The sequence below is a fragment of the Pleurodeles waltl genome, chromosome 8 (assembly GCF_031143425.1).
Source record: "Pleurodeles waltl isolate 20211129_DDA chromosome 8, aPleWal1.hap1.20221129, whole genome shotgun sequence".
NCBI lineage: Eukaryota > Metazoa > Chordata > Amphibia > Caudata > Salamandridae > Pleurodeles > Pleurodeles waltl.
Genome location: NC_090447.1, coordinates 347,425,014 through 347,446,321, shown reverse-complemented (window position 1 = coordinate 347,446,321; position 21,308 = coordinate 347,425,014). Strand labels below are relative to the sequence as shown.

General features: G+C 46.8%; 1 protein-coding gene across 4 annotated transcripts in view; it reads left to right on the top strand.

Moving 5' to 3' along the window:
- USP9X (ubiquitin specific peptidase 9 X-linked) overlaps positions 1-13,734 on the top strand; it is a 1,493,361-nt gene extending 1,479,627 nt beyond the window's left edge. For all 4 annotated transcript variants that reach the window (XM_069204214.1, XM_069204212.1, XM_069204215.1 and 1 more), the window contains exon 45: positions 12,156-13,734. In XM_069204214.1, coding sequence (XP_069060315.1) covers positions 12,156-12,290 — 135 coding nt within the window. In that variant the 3' untranslated portion in view covers positions 12,291-13,734. The remainder of the gene's footprint in view (positions 1-12,155) is intronic.
- Positions 13,735-21,308: the final 7,574 nt, after the last annotated feature.

Genomic DNA, 21,308 nt, shown 5'->3' with positions numbered 1-21,308 from the left:
AAAACCTTTCAAGACCTGCAAGCACACTTTCAACAGCATCGCCAATAATGCCATACAACTCCGACATGCCAATGCCCCCTATATTAGGAATTTCGGCATACTATCCGATTTCAACCCCCTTGAAGAGAAGCTCCTCTCCGGGGACTTGGAAGACCACAAAATCACTAAAATGTACCATTCATTAGTAAGTATTAGCCCATCCACTATGCCAACCCTCCAACACACATGGGAAGCTGATCTCAATGAGCTGGCAGATGACTTGGCAGAGCTGTGGGGGCACCCAGGGCAGCTTCTGTATCAGCATGCCTGCACTTGATTTAGTTGAAATATGTTGACAAGACCTATTATACTAGACGTCATCTGTGGCGTATGGAAGTAATTGCGTCCCCTTCATATGTCAGGTGGCAGAGGGTACATTCCTGCATATATTATGGGACTGCCCCAGTTGACCCAATTTTGGCTTGAAGTGACAATGCCTTGGGGAGGTTCTCGCATGGTCCATTCCTTTAGACCCCTTACTGATACTTCTGCAGATCTCCTAGAGCCTGGGGGGTAATAGGTACAAACACACACTCCTCTTTTTGGGACTCATACTTGCTAAGAGATATAGAAAGGGTGAGGAAATCGATCACTGCCTCTGCTTGGAAGCGAGGTAGGGACTATTGCATGGGACTTGAAATTCCGATATACTAGGCCAGAGGTTGCCCTCAGAAACACTGCAAAATCTGGGCAAGATGAACCGAATACAGAGGTATAGTCCTCCCTCCAGTACAGACCCATACACCCCTGCTGGAAGATTAACTCAAACACTTTTTAAGTCTCCTGAGATGGTCAGACACTCCGCAAACATGATGATGGACTATGGATTTTGGGGAGTGGATGGGGGTGTTAATGACGGGAATATGGTTAATAAAGCCTGGTACCAATTACCTATCTTTATCTGCACTGTTTCTGACTTCATGACCTTTCCTGAGAAATGGAAAAACATACTTTTTTGATGTTTTGAAGTTTGACAGTAGCCACGATATTATGCTTCATTGTTAGAATTGTGTCACTTTGTGCATACATAGTATATCATATTCATAATTGTTCTTATACACTTAGCATAATTTGTTATTTCCAAATGGGCCTAGTTTGCCCAAGCTCTGGTCTTTGTGTTCTGCAGCAGTGTATGAAACCTTTACCAAGTTTCTCTATTACTGGATATCATGCCCTCGGGGGAGGCCCTTTTGTTATCCAGAGCAGACCCATGTCACTTCAAACCACACCAATTAAAAATATAGACATTATAATATTAAGGTATAACTCTACCAGCTAATTAACCATGTCCTCGTGCTGTGTAACCTCCAACGATTCTGCAACAATATTTGAGTAGTAGCAGCTCGTCTGTTGCTGCTGGGTTGGTAGCCCCAAGTTTTATCTGGAAGGCCCCGCAACTTCCGATGTACCATTGTGGCGTTAATGATAGGGCCTTATCCTGGGCCCTCCTCAGCGCCGGACTCTGTATGGGCGTCATCAGGGATGTCAGTTGCTTACCACTCTTCCATTATCTCCGCCCAGAGACGTGCTATAGGTTGGCGTCTGAGCCCCTGTGATTCTTCTCTCCTTAAAGTCCTCTCCTCCACCCTGGCCCAGCGTGTGACTTCATGTACCCATGTGGTAAGGCGGGGTCCCTCAGGCGTTTTCCATGTTAGCGCTATCCTACGCCGCGCTAGCCCTAGGGTCAGATCTAGGAACCTGTTCCTCACTTTTTTTGGAGGTTTCCTTACTAGGAGGCCCAATAGGCAGACCTCCAGGGTCACAGGCATGGACCTATCTATGGCGAGATTAAGGCGTGCCACCACCCCAGCCCAGTAGACTCCCAGGGGTAGGGCATCCCCATACCATGTGCCCGAAGTCTGTGTCCCGAGCCAGGCCTCTACGGCAGGCCCGGGGTTCCCCACTGTAGATGGACTGGAGCCTATGCGGGGTAAGATATGTCCTGTGTATGAGATTGAACTGAATTAGCTTAAGGCGAGTGTTCCCTGAGACGCAGATGGAACTACTCGTCCCCACCGAATCTCAGTCAATTCCCTGCTCGCATCTGCCTCCCATCGAGCCTTCAGAGTATGCAGTGGCCTACCCGCCATTCCAGTTAGTGCCCTATACCAGGGGTTCCCAACCTTTTGACTTCTGTGGACCCCCATTTTATCAATACTGGAGCCCGAGGACCCCCACTGGATCATTATTGGAATCAGGGGACCCCCACTGAGTCATTACTGATAGTTGGAACCTAATATTATTACATTTTCTGAGCAGTCACGGACCCCCTGAGGAGTCTTCGCGGACCCCCAGGGGTCCCTGGCCCACAGGTTGGGAACCACTGCCCTATACAGCCAGGTCACCAAGTGGGGTCTTCCACCCATCTGGAATATTGCCTGGAGCACTGCATGTGTAGGCGGTTCCTCTGTACCCTCCCCCCAAGTCTCGGACAGCTCAGGACACTGCCTCATATCTCAAGAACTGACCCCTCGAGAGTTCCGTTTAGTCCAGTAGTTCCGCAAAAGATGGCCACGCACCCACAGTAATCAGACCCGCCTCCGTCCAGGGGGACATCTGTTTCTGTGTAAAGCAACGTGGGGGTTCACCAAGTTGAAGACCCACCAATGGGATCCCAGGCGCGTAGGGCGTCTGGACTCCAGTGCGCTTAAGTGCTCTACCCCAAGCCCTAAAGGCCGCAGTCACGAGAAACCCATCCTGCCGGGACAGGAGTCTCAGCTGAAATAGTCCATTGAAAGCCATAAAGAAGCCGGGGGAGCATAATCATCTTGGACAATGAAATGCACGCCATGAAGGGCAAGTTGAAGGAACACCAAAAACCACCCCCAGATCTAAGGGATCGTATTGCTTTGCCCAGATTGCCCTCCCACAAAATCAACTTTGTTATGGTAGATTTGAATCCCAAGATATTTTAATGTGGTAGGAGCCCACTTAACATCTGTCAGGCAAGTGCTAGGCGGGGCACTGCCAGCAACTATCGGAAACAGTTGTCTTCCCTCTGTTAAGGCGTAACCCTGAGTAGGTCCCAAATCTTTCCAGTGTCTCAAGTGCCCAGGGCAAATTTCTCTTCCCCTTTCTTAGGTAAATCAACAAGTCATCAGCGTACAGAGATGGATATGTTCCGTTCCTCCCCGGCATATCCCTCTACCACGCCCTTCCTGCCTGAACCACTCCGTCAGTGGCTCCATAGCCAATGCGAAGAGCAATGGGGAGAGCGGACACCCCTGCCTAGTACCTCTATAGATTGCATATTCATCCGAAAGCAGCCGCCCGGTTCTGACCTTGCAGTTGGGGAACCATATAACAGCCTAAACCATTTAAGCCATGCTTCTCCCAATCCCAGCCATTGCATCGTAATTTGAAGGTTGTCCCATCTCACCGTGTTGAAAGCTTTTTCCAGGTCTACTGACCCTACCACTGTGCCTGAGTCAGTTGTGTGTGGGGAACTATATAATACTGTCTACAGAGATTTTGTGAAGTGTTTCTGCTAGGTATAAACTTTCATTGGTCATCATGGATCAGGATCTGCATATACGGCAGAAGTCTGGTGGCTAGTACCTTGCTCAGAATTTTAAAATCAGTATTGAGCATGGAGAGGGGCCGGAAGGCTTTTACCCCCGCATGACGATCAGTAGTTTTAGGGAGGGTTACCACCAGCGCCTTCCTCAGCGTGACAGGGAGAAGGCTCCGCCCATAGGTTTCCACATACACTGCTACCAGCCTTGGGTCCAAGATACCTACTGTCAATTTGTAAAATTCTGGGGAAGGCCATCAGTCCCAGGAGTCTTACCAGTTGCCAAGGCCTTAATAGCCAATTTCACTTTATCTTCTGTCACCTCCGCCTCTAGCAGTGCAGCGTTCTCCTCATTGAGGGTCTTCAGTTGCAGTCCGGTCAGTAGGTAATTTAGTGTGTCCGGTAGTGGAGTCTCCAGGTGGGCATACATTGCTAAGTAATAATCACGGAATGCTGCATTTATACTGAGGGGTTCATGTACCAAAGAACCGTCAGACAATGTAACCCAATAATCGGGGTCCCCGTTGTGTGGGGGCAAAGCCGTCCAGCCTTGCCTTCCTCCTCATTTACCTTGCGCATATACCCAACATGGTCATGACACCTAAGCTTCTCAAGGGCAACTGCATATTCCTCCCGGACTTCCAACAACTGGCGGCGAGTCTCAGGGCTGCGGCCTTGTTCATTATCCAAGGCATGTAATCGGTCCTCAAGATGCATGAGTTCTCCCTCCAGTACTCGCCTAATGCCCATCGTCTGGCCTTTACAGTGGCCTCGCACCCCCACTTTGAGGGCCTCCCATTCCATCCCCCTCTGTGTTGCTGAGCCCTCATTACAGGAACAGAACCCCGCCACCGTCGCAGACAATGCTTCTCTAAAACTGGCATCTTCCAGTGCAGGCGGCTGTAGGCACCAAGTCGGGATAGGGGCTCGTGGCTCCGCCACTTGCATATGCAACAGAAGCGGGCTGTGGTCAGATAATGTGCGGCCTTAATACTCTTGAGTGTCTTAGCTGCCCACTAATTGGTCCACTGCACACAAACCTGACAATTCTAGTATGTACCTGGTTAATATGAGAATAATAGGAGTAGTCTTGATGCATTGGGTGGTGTGCTTGCCACATATCCTCCAAGGCCCACCTAGACAGCCAGGCGTTCAGCCCCTCAGCAATCCTAATCAACATAGCTTCCTGCACCGGCGAGGAAGAGCGGTCGAGATCTGTGTCCAGGACCCCATTGAAGTGCCCCCCTCAACGATTTATGCCCCCCTGGGAAATCCGCCATGTGTGCTGACAGGGACTGGAGTTAGACCACCTGGTCGTAATTAGGAGCGTATAGCGACCCCAGCATGAGAGGTTTACCATGCAGGTGTCCTCCCACCAAGACATACCGCTCTTCATCGTCCACTACCACCCTTGTTGCTTCTAAGGGTACCCCTGCCCTGATCCAAATCAATGTACCCCAGGCATAGGCTGAATAAGTGGTCCCAAACAGTTGCCCCCTCCAACACCGGCAGAGACACTTGGCTTCCCTCTGTGTGAGGTGCGTTTCCTGCAGCATAGCGATATGTATCCCGCGGGTTTTAAATATGACAAAATATTATGCCATTTGGCCATTGATCCCAATCCTCCAACATTCCAGGCAATCACATTAAGTGTAATCAACGGTACTGGCATTACGTAATAATATACAGTCATCTTCAGGAGTCATAACCCCCAGCATCCCCACTACCTCTGCAACGTTCTGCATATCAATAAACACAGTCTCACCGGAGATCACTGAGGACATAACCATTAAACAAGACCCCAAATCCCCTCCCAAGTCCAGCAACGCGTGGCCACCCAACAGAACACACTAACCATAATGAGTGTCATACGATACCACCTCTACAAAGACGAAGAGGCAGGAAGAAGGGGACGCAGTAAGGCAACTCTTGGGTCATCATTTCTCAGTCCGGCCCATCCTCCTGTAACCCCAAATAGAATCCGAGATCAGTGACAGCTTCGGGCAGTTCCGTGGAGTCCATTTGAATGATATCGTCAGATGTTTGAGATGTTATGCGGGGGAGATCTTCTGGTGCACTCGTTCATGAATCAGAGTCTGACAGGTGGGGGTCCGAATCATGGTCTTGGTCTGGTCCATCCCCAACCCCATCCAAAAGGTCAGGTTCTGTTAAGGAGCCAGCAGTTGAAGCACCAGTTTCTTCCCCTCTTTGGACTGGGTGGGCAAGTGTTTGGTGAGCTGGGGCCAGCGGGCCCGGCTCTGGGATCTCCTCCGACTCTTTTGGCGCCGGGCAGCCATAGCCATGTTCTTTTCTTTTTCTTTTGGAGACCCAGTCCTGCGTGATCTGTAGCGTTCAAGCCAAGCCCATGCTTCCTCGGGATCCTGACAAAAGTGCGCAGTTCCGTCCACCATGAGTTTCAGCCAGGGTGGAAAGAGTAGTGCATATGTTATCCCTTCTTCTCTGAACGCTCTCTTTACCACCGTATAGGTGGCTCTTCTGGCTTGTACAGCCGCTGTAAAGTCTGGAAACTGACTTGCTTGTACCCTTTCTACGCGGGCCCTTTGCAACAGCAGATCTCAGTCATGATAGTGAAGAAGTTTGGCCCCAACAGGTCGAGGTGGCTTACCGGGCAGTGATCTTTGCACCGGTATGCGGTGTGCTCTCTCTCTAGGGAAAAGAAGGGCTTAAGGTTATGGCCGTCCGTAAGAGCACGCAGCCATGGTTCCAGTAATTCCACCATGTTTCTCCCCTCTATTCCTACCAGCAGTCTGACAATGCAGATATTGTTGCGTCGTCTGCGTCCTTCCGCATCTTCTGCCCATCGTTCCAGTCGATCCACTCTGTCAGCTAAATGTGATACGTGGAACTGCAGTGCTTGGTGGGATGGCTGGAGGTTCGTGACTGTAGATTCTACTTCACCCACTCTGTTGGACAATTTCTGATGGTCCGTATTTAGTAACCCCGATTCGGCCGCCACCTTACCAATGTCGCTTTGCAGGGTGTTTGGATTCTTCAATACCCCCAGTATTTTGCTTAAGGTGTTGCTCATCTCTTTTGGCCCAACGGGGGTAATCACGTCAGGCATCCGATCGGGCAAGGCCAGAGGTATTTGACCCACAAGGCCCTGCGGCTTCTTTTCCCCATGGCAAGCACCTATAGGGCCTGTCTGTGCTGTGCGACGTGCCTCTGCCGCTAGCTCTCTGTAGCAGGGCTACTGGTCACTTCTAGTCAGTTATGTGTCCAGGACGTTTCTATGGTTCTGCTTCCACCCTCTCCTGGGTATCAGAGTAGTCTCTACCTTCTTGTGTATGATTAATCCCACCGTGATTTACCTTGCACAGTGGGCAAGAAAGGAGCTGGGCCACTCCAGCTCAGTGCTCCCCACAACTCCAACAGCCCAGCCGGGCCTGGTGCGGTACCCCCGTGTCCCGGTGGACACAAGCAGTTCCCGCAGCAGTCCTCTGCAGGATGGGGCCTCCCGGGCTCCTCAGAAGTGCTCCCTGCGTCTCTAGTGCCCCATCAGGCCTGCCAGTAACCCCCCCCACCGGGAGGGACCATGTCTCTGTCCTCTGGTCCCCTCCTGTGCCAACATCAGCACGCGGCGCTCTTGGTCCAGGGCCCCTGGCCCCACTGCCAGCACTCTACACCTCCACTGCTTGGGCACCTGCCATTTCGGGGACCCCGACCATCCGCCTCACCTCTTGCAGCGCCCTGCTCCATCTGTCCGCTGGTGACAATGGGATGGGGGTTCCACAACCTCTTCCCGCCGGTGCCATCACACTCCTCCAGGCCTCCGCTGTGCCAGCGCTGAGCACTCTGGTCCCTAGGTCCCCTCTCCTGCGGTGGGAGGACCCACGCCACACGCCGGTTCCAAGACACACCAGGCGGAGAGCTGCCCGCAGGCCCGAACCTCCAGCTGCTCCTCCCGCAGTGCCGCACCCCCGTCTTCACAGGCAATGGCGCTGCCCGGGAGTCCTGGTTGCGCTACAATGGGCACCAGTCTGTTGCGCACCGAACTCCAGTCGCTGCCACCGATTTCAGTACGATTGTGGCAGGCTTGTGCGAAGCTGGAAAATTACGCGTCTGCTATGTTGGATCGTGTGGCCACACCTTCTGAAGATCCCTTCCATTTTGTGATTTGTTTTTCTAGAGTTAATTGACTTTAAACACGTACCTAGTAGAGGGGGAAAGTACAAGTAGGACTGTGCAGTTTCTGTTGATATCCAACAGTTAATTCCAAATTCAAATTCACTTGCCTTTTGACGTAGGCAGCTTCTGTCCTGTCTCACAGTACAGACCTGTAGGAAGTTGGCTCTGTATGTACTATTTCAAAGTAAGAAATAGCATGCACAGAGTCCAAGGGTTCCCCTTAGAGGTAAGATAGTGGCAAAAAGAGATAATTCTAATGATTTTTTGTGGTATTGTGGTCGAGCAGTAGGCTTATCAGAGGGTAGTGTTAAGCATTTGTTGTACACACACAGGCAATAAATGAGGAACACACACTCACACACAATTCCAGGCCAATAGGTTTTTATATAGAAAAATATATTTTCTTAGTTTATTTTAAGAACCACAGGTTCAAGATTTACAAGTAATTCTTCAAATGAAAGGTATTTCACTCCGGTATCTTAGGAACTTTGAGTCAACACAATATCATGTACAGTTTTAACAAAAATGGCAATAAGCTATTTTAAAACTAGACAGTGCAATTTTCAACAGTTCCTGAGGGAGGTAAGTTTTGCAGGTAAGTAAAACACCTACAGGGTTCAAAGTTGGGTCCAAGGTAGCCCACTGTTGGGGGTTCAGGGCAACCCCAAAGTTACCACACCAGCAGCTCAGGGCCGGTCAGGTGCAGAGGTCAAAGTGGTGCCCAAAACGCATAGGCTTCAATGGAGAAGGGGGTGCCCCGGTTCAAGTCTGCCAGCAGGTAAGTACCCGCGACTTCAGAGGGCAGATCAGGTGGGCACCGGGGGGGACACAAGTTAGCACAAAAAGTACACCTTCAGCGGCACAGGGGCGTCCGGGTGCAGAGTGCAAACAGGCGCCGGGTTTGCAATTGGTTTCAATGGGAGACCCAGGCGTCTCTTCAGCGAAGCAGACAGGCAAGTGGGTAGCCACCACCTGGGCAAGGGAGAGGGCCACCTTGGGGTCGCTCCTGCACTGGAGGTCGGATCCGTCAGGTCCTCGGGGCTGCGGGTGCAGTGTCTTTACCACTTTACCGATGTAAAGCACTGTGGTAGTTACCTTTGGGGTTTCCTAGTACCTCCAGGTCCCATCTACACATTCCACTCACCTAGGTGAGGGGGGGGGGGGGTCCTGCATTCACATTCCATATTTAGTATGTCACTTACCTCCTATTTGAGGGTTGCCTCTCTAGTGCTTTTTGGTAATTGTGTCACTGAAATAAAGTACCTTTATTTTTGTAACACTGAGTGTTTTCTTTCATGGGTGTAACTGCTGTGGTACTACAGTGGTACTGCATGAGCTTTGCATGTCTCCTAGATAAGCTTTGGCTGCTCATCAACAGCTACCTCTATGAAGCCTGGCTTCTAGACTCTGCCTACACTAAACTAATAGGGGATACCTGGACCTGGTATGAGGTGTAAGTACCTTACATACCCACTACGCACTATGCCAGCTTCTTACATGTGGTGAAAGGATGCATGCACCATTTCACTCAGGCTGCAATGGCAGGCCTGCAGTTTGCATGGGCTCCCATGGGTGACACAAGACATGCTGCAGCCCATGGGGGACCCCTGGTGTACCAATGCCCTGTATACCCAAGTACCCTATACTAGGACCTTACATGATTGCACCAGTATGCCAGTTGTGGGTGTAAAAATCTACCAAGCAACCAAATTTAGAAGAGAGAGCACAGCTACTGGGGTCTTGGTTAGCAGGATCCTATTGAGCTACAGTCTAAATACACTGACATCAGGCAAAAAGTGGGGGTAACTATGTAGAAAGATGGTACTTTCCTGCAGCACTGTACTTAGGAATGCCGGATTACTTGATGAACAGATTGCAGGTGGTTCAAGACACGGCAGCCCCTATTTTGCTTGGTCTTCATTTAAGAGCTCATGTTTCTTTCCACCTAAAAGAACTGGATTGGCTACCTATCAGGAAGAGAATCCTTTTCAAGACCCTGCTTTAGATACATAAGGCACTTCATCAGTCAGGTGCGGGTTATCTTAGTAATAGGATTGACAATTACGTGCCTGCGCTCTGCCAAAGTTTTTCTGACCAAAATCCCAAAGTTTGGGCGTTTCAGAATAGGGGGCTTTTTTAGGAGCTTCCCTTCGGAACAAACTTCATGTTGAACTTCAGAGCATCTCAGCCACTTCCCAGTTTCGAAAGAAATTGAAAACTTGGCTCTTTACGCAGGACTAGTGTTTTTCGGAGTACCAGTTGCACTTTAGAAATGCACTTTTATTACATTACATTAGAAAGTTAACTTTTATCCATGTTATTGGAGATGAAGCCATCATACTGTCCTCTGGAAACTGGCTTCATACCAATAAGCACCTTTCTGGAACGTATTCGTGAATGCATGTATATTTGCAAACACTTAATATGCTCTGCTATACATTGAAAACATTTTTGGTGTCTCTACATCACTCTTGTGCACAGCCTAGGGTGGGTGGCGACATTTATGAGGCGGCCACTTCACCACACAGTTTAGCTTTAAATGTATTGCTTGTCTGGAAAATTCAGTGCAAAAGAGGCTTAGGTTGTTGATGACAATCTACTACTACCTTCCAGCTGCAAGAGCATAACAGTCTGAAACTTCAAGTTGTCCCCCACTCCTAATCTTTCTTTGCACCCAGGTATTTATAGTTTTGCTGTCCTTAGTATTGTACAAACTGTAGGTATGATTGCACCTTTATGCCAATTGTGGGTGTAAAAATTTACCAAGCAAACAAATTTAGAGGAGTGAGCACAGCCACTGGGGTCCTGGTTAGCAGATTAAAGTCTGAGAACTTTCCCCACTTTACGTTCAAATCATATTTATACAAGTGAGGATTCTGGGCAGTGGTGGAAACAACACCAGCAATGTTTTCCCAGACAACGGGCAGATCTGTCCCCCTTCACCGCCGGTACCTGGCTGCATGACTCAGCAGACTCCATCTGCTTTGGTTCCTGCTGTCCACAGCCACACCCTTGCGTAGTAGGAAGCACATCAGGTGTAGCCTGTTTTGCTGTCTTTCTAGAAATCGCTAATATTTTTAACACATAATGCATATTGAAAATGATTTGTTGCTCATTTCCAGTGGTATGAATTGTAGCAGCAAAGGGCCTGATTAACATAGGTGTAAATCAGCAGTGGCGCCAGTTTTCAAATGTACCTTGTCCCGCTGACGGCTGCAAGTAATTCAGCAGTGAAGTTCGAATCCTTATAAGCCACTGTTATTGATGTGACTTTTAAATACATTCATATAGCTCGAACAAGACTAAGGACCTAATTTATATGTTGGCAATATGTATAATTCATTGCGCTGGTGTATACATACCACCAGTATGATGATAAGACCGCTCAATTCAGATGCGGGCGGACCATAGGTTTGACTCGGACGGTGACTACTCCATCACCATCATAGCCAATCTCCCAGTGGAGTAAGGGCCATCAGAGAAAGGCTGTATTTCCATCCACCCAATTAGGATGGACTAACATATAGCTATTTTTTTATTTACTGTCTGTCACAACCAGGTAAACCATAGCGGTCAGGGACAGTAAAATGCTCCCCTCGCCATGGGAGTTCATTCCATCTTATATTTTCAAAAAGAAAATCAAAAAAGAAAACTCGTTCAGGGCTGTGTCAGCATGATGCAGCCCTGCACCAAACATCAAAATGCATTGGCTGGAAACACCATGACAGTCGTTCTTGCTAATGTATTATAAATGACAGCCTGCTTGGCAGTTATTTATAAATGTAGCGGGGTGTGCAACGGGCCTTCTTTCCATTTATAAATCAGACCCTAAAATCGTAGTCCGCATCTGTTTTTAGTTGTGCAGAGTAGACTCAGAAGAGTAACCAGGCACTTTGTCTAAAAGTTGAACAACACGCTGTAGAGCTACAGAGAATGTCCACAGAAATCTTGAATAGGCCTTGTGATAACGGGAAATGACTAGACAGTAACTTCTTGGCTGATTAGTGGGCAGCAGCAATTAGTTAACCTAATTCCTGACCTTATCATGGGCTTACGGAGACAAAAGGGAGTAGTGTAATGCTATAATCAAGACAGTTATTAACAAAAGTATAAATCATATGCCTTGCACAGACCACAGTTTCATTCATTTCCAATGCTGCTATGTCTATTTTCGCTGTCTACAGAACTTTACATTCTTGGTTTTAGAACTGAAATGTCAATGCTGCTTAGTCTTAAGAACTCTGGATATCCAGAGTTTTTTTTAATTTTTTATAGGAACCTATATTTTATACTTGAAATGAAAAGGTAATTAAGGAGAACCAAGAATGGTCATCATGTATTTATTCTTTGCTTTAAGCTTCGGTCATGTGTGTACATGTCTACAAAGACCTTCAACATGAAAGGTTAATGCATCTCTGAATTTGTTGATGATTCTGCCTCTGTTCATTTTCAGAATAACCATGTACATGGAGCGCCGTACACTGGCCCTGCAGCGCATCATATGAACAATCCTCAGCGAACAGTCCAACGAGCACAAGAGACCTTTGAAGGCAGTGAAGAAGTTACTCCAGCTCAGACGAAAGAATAGTGAAATGCACATTTTTAGTTGACTCTGCTCCATCAGGACTGCACCCAGGCCTTACAGTTCAACCTTCCTCTATGTGGCTGATATTTAAAACTAGAAGAAAAAAAAACTATCCTATTCATCTTGGAGTGGAGAGTCTATTCACTGTCTTATCTGCAGAAAATTGCTGTCAATATATAACCCGCCTGCAGTGGAAAGTGTATAGTGTTTTGTAATAAATGGCCTGATGCTAATGTGTAAATGGCAAAGGTGTATATAGTATATTAATGTTTGACTGTTAATTCTTAAGCAAGACTTTATTTCTGGGCTTGATGAGACTCACAAATTTACAGAAACCTTTTATTTCCTGATATATCTGCTGTGCTCCGCAAGAAGGGTTACCTGCCACAGTGGCATTTGGATCTCCACATTTACAAAAGAAAATCCTATCCATGTCAACCACATAGTTTCATGTTAATTATTTGCCACTGAAGTCAGTTGTATTATTCGCAACCTGATAACCTTTTAATTATTTGGTTGATGTGGACAAGTGGTGATGTAACATTGTTTCTAAATCTCTTTTCATTGCCTTTTTCATTCTGGTCTAAGTTTTATCATTTGAACCAACAGTTATGCTTAGCATATAGCACGGCTTCACACCAAGTTAGTGTAGCCAGTGAGAAGGTATATGACCATAATACCTGCAGTTTTACAAGACGATTGCTGCACCGCTCAGAACGTTTTCTTATTTCACCTGGACTATGAAGTAGGAGAGAAATGTGACAAACGGTGGCTTTCAGATGCGTGTTCAGTTCCATACATGTAATCCTTGACTTGTCAATTTTGGGTGGGATGAAGAACACTTAAGTTTTCAGTAATAGAAATGGAAAAAAAATAATTTAAAACAAATATGCAAAAAATTGCTATGCCAGAATGCCTGGAGCATAATAGACTGTATTTGGTGTGCTTGTTTTGTTTCTTTACTAGAGCTTATTAGATCAACTTTAAAAAAAAAAAAACACTTCTGTTACTTCGCATTGAAAAGGAAATCTGCAACGGAATACTTAGAAGTGCCACTGCTCTCGGGAACTTGCTGGTTATCGTTTGTTCACGATTCTACTTGAAAGCCGGAATTGTCTCGTCTCTATCCATTAAACAAGAAATCTTAAACGTTAGAAGCAGGGTTTAAATATAAAAGAAACTACTGGCTAGTCAAATACATTTTTGAAGTATCTTGATTCCAGACTAAACATTTGTTTTAAGGATCTCAAGGAAAGCATCAGTAAATACTGTATTTAAAAGAAAATTGGTATATTGAATGTGTGTAATTTTTTTGGAACCTGTCTAAAAACCAAATACCCCTGCGAAACAAATACAGCCCACCCTATAATATTTAAATATTTTGCTGTTTTATTTTATAGAAATTATTTTGCTGAATTCACAAATAGAATTTGATTTAAGAAGAAAACGTTGTCCTGTGATTCTTAAAAAAAAACAAAAAAAAAAACGCACAAGCCTGCATATATACGAAGATGAATGTGATGAAGGATTATGGGACCATACATGAAATCAGCCCACTAACTTGGATTTTTTTATTTTTCTGTACATTTTCTTGGTTCTTGAGTGACAGCCCTATATTCTTCTTGCCACAGCTTCCGCCCATTTGTGGCAGGCCCAGCCACTGCCTTTTCATTTGTTATGTAATAAAATTGTTACATTGAGGGTTCTCTGCTCACCACTCTACTTTCTCTGGAGACCGGTGTGGACTAAAAACTACTTTGTTGTTTCAGACTGCATTTTGTCTTCATGTGGGCTTTCTTATATCACGTTGATTGCGTTCTTAACCGTGTGGTTTTCCCTCATAATCATAAAGGGTAAAATACCTCCTAGCATGAGTGACATCCATGAAAACAACGTTTCAAGAGGATTGTTCTATCAAGTAAATAGAAAGCATTACAAAGAAAGCAACATTACCTGTTTTTTGTTTAATAATTATTTGACTTACAATTTAAACTATACATTGGGCTGAAACTCCACTAGAAATAGTGTACCAAATAAAACTGAAAACGGCAAATGGTGCCCCAGTGTATAAATAATGCGTACTACAACATATAATGTAAACTGACTCTGCTCAGTTCTATCCCATGATGCCTAGTAGTGTGTCAGTTAGACAGTAAAAAAAATTCTAGCATTCGCGCTAAGAATTTTTCAATTCTATTAAGGACACGGAGGCGAGGATTATGCTTCTCTTTCCATGCTTTATTTTTACAGCAGCCAATGAAAATCATGGAAAGCAAAAAACTACATGACCCAACATAGGTCATATCACGTGATAAACCATAGAGGAGCCAGCCTATAAAGTGTTGCATCACACCAAGCCACTCCTCTTTCTTTGTCCCAATTCGCAACAGAAAAAATCAAAGTCTTAACGAAACTTGTAACGAAAAATCCTGAAAACAGATGAACTGGCATCTCACTTGACTGGAAGAAGAACGATATCGCGGCAGTCCGTACTACTTCTCATCATTCCCTAGGAAAAATGAAGAAAAGGTCCAGGCCATAAAAACTGAATAACAAAAGAAAATGCTTATATCAACTGTACAATAGGGTGGGATAGCACTGAAAAACAGTATCTTGCATATAAAATAACATGAAACTCTACAAATATATATATATATATAATTACAGTGCGGTGGGATAATCCTTGCCTCCGTGTCCTTAATAGAATTGAAAAATTCTTAGCGCGAATGCTAGAATTTTTTTTAATTCTATGTCAGGACCGGAGGCTCAGATTATGCTTGTTCAAAGCTGATTCACAACCACTGAGGCTATATCAACAATAGGTTTATAATAAAAAGTTTTAAATGTCGAAATCGAAGACCAATCTGCTGCCTTTAAAATGTCCTCTAATCGAGAACCCAAAGCCAAAGACTTCGATGCCATAGCACCTCTGGCAGAATGAGCACCAAATTCAGATATATCAATGCCTGCTTCACTCAGCAACCAATGCATCCATCTAGCGAGAGTGGCTGAGGAAACAGGATGAAATGGCTTAACTAAAGAAATGAGTAATTGACCCCCCCATATCAGAAAGAAATTCTTCTGTACTCACCTCGTAAGCTTTAAGACACTGCACCACACAAAGTTTGGGATTAGCTTCAAAACAGGGATAGGAAACGGACTTCAGATTGTATTTAGTCCTACGTGAAATGGAAAAAGAGACTCCCTCAGGAGAAAAAACTCTCCCAGCCAAATCCAGAGCTCTAACATCTGATACTCTCTTACATGATATTAAACACAACAACATGGTGAGCTTAGCTGACAACTGTTTCCTAGATAAATATCTATTAGAAGGCCAGGATTCTAAAAAACAAAGGACAATATTAACATCCCAAAGGGACGAATAACGGGGGCGAGGAGGATTAGCCAATCTGATACCCCTCATTAACTTGCACACAATAGGGGACTCACCTATGGGTTTACCTTCCACTGGTAAATGCCCTGCTGAAATAGCGGATCTATAGTTATTAATAGAGCAGTATGCAAGACCTGACGCTGCTAAGGAGGAAAGGAAATTTAGGACCAGACAGCTACCTGCTGAAGTAGGATCTGCACTCCTAGAACTACACCAAGTACTCCATCGCTTCCACGCCGAAGCGTATCTCTTGTGAGTACTGGAGGACCAGGAACCCGCAATGAATTCGGAAGACTCTTGCAAAAGTCCTGGGATGCTCCATCTTTCCCTGAAAGACGCCAAGCCATCAGAGATAGCTGGCCCGACAGGATCAAAGGGTGTAACGAACCCTGAGGGTCCTGGAGGAGATTCTCCCGGAAGGGAAGACGGATCGGGTGATCGCAACTCAACTCCATTGCCACTGGGAACCATGCTTGAGACCTCCAAAGGGGAGTCACCAGAACTAACTCTGCATGCTGACCTCTAATCTGGGTATCATTAAGAAGGGAGGAAAGGCATAACTCTGTTCCTGAGACCAGTCCTGAAGAAACGCATCCGTCTTTGATGCCTCCGGATCCGGCCTCCAACTGAAAAAAATGTTTCATCTGCCGGATGAGGCGAGATGCAAACAGGTCGATCGAAAAAGGGACCCTACCTCGCTGAAAGAGTTCGGAACACTCTGGGGTGTAGCCTCCAATCACTGAAATCTCTGAGGTGACGAGAGTTCCAATCGGCCACCAAGTTGCTGGCCCCAGGGAAATACTCCGCTATCACTGAAATCTTGTGCTGAAGGCAAAAGTGCCAAAACTCCTTGGCTATCTCCGCCAAAATGCGGGAACGAGTCCCCCCAACTTGTTGACATATCTCACTGCTGAGATATTGTCCATGTGAAGGAGAATACAACAATTCGCTCAAATGGGAGAAAGACTCTTGATTGCGAAAGAGCCGGCTAGAAGTTCCAAGCAATTTATATGGAGACTCAACTCCTCGTTGGATCATCTGCCTCCCGTGGACACCGGGCCGCACCGGGCTCCCCAGCCCCAATGACTGGCGTCGGACTCTATCACTATATCCGGGAGAGAACTGAATATGGCCGTGCCGTTCCAGGCTTTCATATGATCAAGCCACCAGTGCATCTCTGCACGGGACTCCTCTGACAGGGGAACCTGATCCGCATAACGAAGGCCCTTCTGAAGATGAGAAATTTTCAATCGTTGAAGGGCTCGGTAATGCAAGGGACCCGGAAATATCGCCTGAATCGAAAAAGAAAGCAGGCCCACCATGCGAGCAATCGCTCTCAAAGAAACAGTCTGTCTGGATAATAGACACCTCAATTCTCTCTTGATTGAATGAATCTTCCCGGGAGGAAGAATCAGGAGCGACTGTAAAGAGTCTGTCTGGAACCCCAGAAAGTCTATCCGACGAGAGGGAACCAGAACGGATTTTTGGGCATTGACTATAAAGCCCAGACTCTGGAGCAGACACACTGAGCATTCCAGATTCTCCAGCAGAAGGTCCGGATCCTGGGCCATGATAAGGATGTCGTCTAGGTAGACAATCAACCTGACTCCTTGGGAACAAAGGAGTTCCACTACTGGTCGCATTACCTTCGTGAAACACCAAGGGGCGGAGGACAGACCAAAGGGGAGAATCTTGTACTCGTAAAACTCGGTCTCCCAACAAAACTGAAGGAACTTCCGATGTGGAGGAAAAATAGGAATGGTCAGGTAAGCGTCTTTTAGGTCTAAACAGACTAACCAATCTCCCTCCTGGAGAACATCTCTCAGCAAATGAATGCCTTCCATTTTAAAATGGCGATATAGTAAAAAACCGTTGAAGTCTTCTAAGTTTAGAACTAGGCGAGAACTGCCACCCTTCTTGTCTACAAGAAACACTGGGCTGACAAAACCTGAGGGGTGATGGGGAACCTTGATAACGGCCCCCTTCTTGACCAGGGCTGAAATTTCTGCGGAAATTAGGATGTTCTCTTGAAGGGAAAAATATACCTGTCTGGGCAGGCATAGCTGATACGGGGGCTCGTAAAATTCTAGCTTGAATCCCTGCACGGTCTCTAAGACCCAAGCATCCGAAGAAATTAGGCGCCAATTCTCCAAAAACTTCTGAGTTCTGCTCCCCAATATTACTTCTGAACTCAAGACCAAGCTCACCTGTGGCTCCCGACTCCTGGGAGAAAGATTGTTGGCCTTTGGATCTCCCCCTGCGGAATCTGCCTCAACCATACCTAGGTCTTGATGGGTAGAAGGTCGACGAGGAGTCGTCGTAACCCTGATAGCCTCCTCTTCCTTGTTGGAAGGATCCACGATGGGGGCCTTGTTGATTGAAACAGCCGAAGGCACGCCCTCTGTAGCGTCCGGCCCCTCGAAAAATTGGACGTAGCACTCTCCGGATGGATCTTTGTGCCTTGTCCAGACTGGCGTAAGTGGAAACGAACTTGGAAAGTTCCTTCATGAAAGGCGACCCAAAAAGCAAACCCTGGGCCACAGGGCCTGATTCCGATGCAGCGAGGTCTGCCAGTTTGGGATCTAGCTTCATCAGAACCGATCTGCGTCGCTCAGATGAAATGGCGCATTCAGCATTGCCCAAAAAACAGAGCTCGCTGAGCCCAGCCTACCAAAATATCCGGGTTAATAGGATCACCCGATTCCTTGGCTTGGAAGGCCAATTCTAGGATTTTGTTTAGGGGTCCAGAAATGTCTAAAAGTTTATCCTGGCATCCACGCCAGGCGCGATCGATACTCTTTTTAGGATCCTTAGCGGATTTCTTGAGGAAAGTTACTAAAGTAGGATCCAGCTCTGGAGTCTCTGTAACCTTGGAGGGAAAATCAGGTCTGGGGCACTCAGATCTTAGTCTAGAGTGAATATCTTTGTCAAACCTGTGTCTAATATGGGCCTCAACATAATCCGCCACCTCAGGAGGTGGTAACCACAGAGAAGACCTGTACGATGTCCTCTGGCTCGAAAGTCAACACCTTAGGGGTAGGAACTTCCTGGTGGTGGGCTTTCTTCTTGCGTTTACAAGGAGGCGCGTCATCCTGCTCGGATGAGTGCTCGGAGGAAGAGGAGGAAGAAGAAGCTGGATCATTAACAGCTTTCTTTTGAGCCCCAGCATTGTAATCATGCTCTCTTGCCATATTCCTTATAAGGGATTCGAAGTCCGCAGCATGTGGGTTAGAGGAGTGTTTAGCAGGTTGCGGGTTTGCCGCAAAGGAAGGATCTCCCATGGTAGGGGTGTTCACGGGGGCTACCCAGCCCTGTTGATCTACCAAACCCAAGAGATGGTGCTTGATGGGCTGGATGGCTTGAGCCAAGGCCTGATTAACTGAGTGACGCACGCTTGCGTCTAGAGCATACACTAGATCCTGGTCAAACGAGCCAGCAGTATCATCCATATAGTATAATTCTTCGGCTTGGTCCTCATAGCCAGCCATAATGAGATACAGCAAAAAGGGAGCTCTCGAGGAGCATTATCACCAATAAAATAATAAATCAGGGCAGAAATCAAAATGTCAACTTTTCAGATGTGGAGGGAGCTGCCCTGAAGGGGTTGAATGCCCTTGAAACCAGGCCCAGCCTGAATAAGAATTGTTCCAACCCCAGTGTCCAAGCACTGGGGCGTAGCGGGAGCTGAGCCGGTGGAGATATTAATAGCGGGGCTTAATAGCTTTGTAGCGCTTTGTACATACGAGGCAGAGCCTCTAATAATAACGCCCTTGTGTCGAGGGGTCTAATAGCGCAGATGCGCTGATTGCCGCTGAGGCAGAGCCTCAATAATGCCCTCGCGAGGGTAATAAAAGTAAATAAAAAGTCCTAAGTGCGCTCCGGTACGAGCGCTGAAGGCCGGCACCCCGGGGGGGAGAAAACTATTTAGTTTAGACGAGCGTGAGCAACTTCCCAAACAACGCTCCGAACGAGCGTAAACAAAGATGAGCCCCGGGGGGGGTGGAGAATGGAAGCTAAAATCTTAATGTGCGCTCCGGCCCGAGCGCTGAAGGCCGGCACCCAGGGGAGTGAGGCTATTCAGAATTAACGCTCCGACGAGCGTGAAGAATTTTCTAAACAACGCTCCGAGCGAGCGTTAACAAGCGGAGCCCGGGGGGGGAACAAAGAAGATTACTCGGCCCGGAACGAACTGAAATCTCACACGCGCGTCAGAATGTACATGTGGTGAGGACGGAAGGGAAACAGGGAAAGAAGAACGACGTGGGCCCCATAAAACGCGCTCACGCAGAGCGCGGGTCGTAAAATAAATAAATGAAATATCTCCCCGGCATGAAAGGACTGCGCGAAGAGCGCAAGTCCTCGCTCCCTTGCTCCCACTCCACGTATCAAAAGCGCTCAAGGGCGCTTATAAGGAGGGGAAAAGCCCGCTCCCAACACGTTATAAATAACAATAGGAAAAAAAAATCACACTTATCTGGCTGCGAAGCAGCAAAGAAAGAGGAGTGGCTTGGTGTGATGCAACACTTTATAGGCTGGCTCCTCTATGGTTTATCACGTGATATGACCTATGTTGGGTCATGTAGCTTTTTGCTTTCCATGATTTTTATTGGCTGCTGTAAAAATAAAGCATGGAAAGAGAAGCATAATCTGAGCCTCCGGTCCTGACATAGAATTTGTTTTTCTTCTGCATTGATTTTATGATGGTCTTGGTGGTTAGCCTTTTGGGGAGGTTGGGGTTGTTCTCATTTTCTCCTTGAAGTGCTTCACTTCCCTGCTGCCAGAAGTCATAGTCTCTGCTCTTTTTATTAGATCTCCAGGCTGTGGACTAAAAATGTTAATGAATGATGACCATGGGACGTGTGGTCTGTCTTCTTGGTGCTCACTCAGTCAAGGTCTGTGGTATCTGCAAAAGAATGTGAAACGAGAGACATAAGGGAAAGTAAGGTTTCTACGTCAGGACTAATAAAGTTGAAATCTGAAGGTCGCCTTCTTGAGCATCTGCCTCTGTGGAATGGGAGCACTTGCCACTATCTCTTCCTCCTATACCTCTGCTTCAGCCACTTTTGGAAATGAGTCGGCAGCATCTTCAAGTCACTGGTACTCGTGCTTGAAATCAAAGTGCTAAACTGCAGAAAGGTATTTCGGTTCAATGTTCAACATATGTGTTTATCCATGCTTCAAGGTGGAGAGATTACAGGTACTCTGGTTTGACACTGAGAGTCATTTTGACTGTATGGGGCTGCCCATCTAGCAGAGTTTCTCGTGATTGGGCGTGAACTGAGTACCAATCAATACTGTTCTTGCAACAGAGAATGTTTTGCTACCACTCCTCCCGGTGTTCCCATATTCTCCCCAGAAGGTTCAGCCTCTTCAAAAATTAACATTTGTTCTAATCCCACAGATTGATCAGGCCTAAATCTGATATCGTCAGAAAGATACATTTGCCGCTGATAAAGACTGGCAAGTTTACAGGGAAGAGCCCCTTCTTGGCCATTCTCACAAGCGAATTTGAGAAATTAACTCTGTTAGGCAGGCATATTTTAGAAGCCCGGGTTCTTGCAGATATGAATTACTAGTCCCAGGAGGGTAGGGCAGAGAATAACTCATCATCAAACAGACTCTGACAC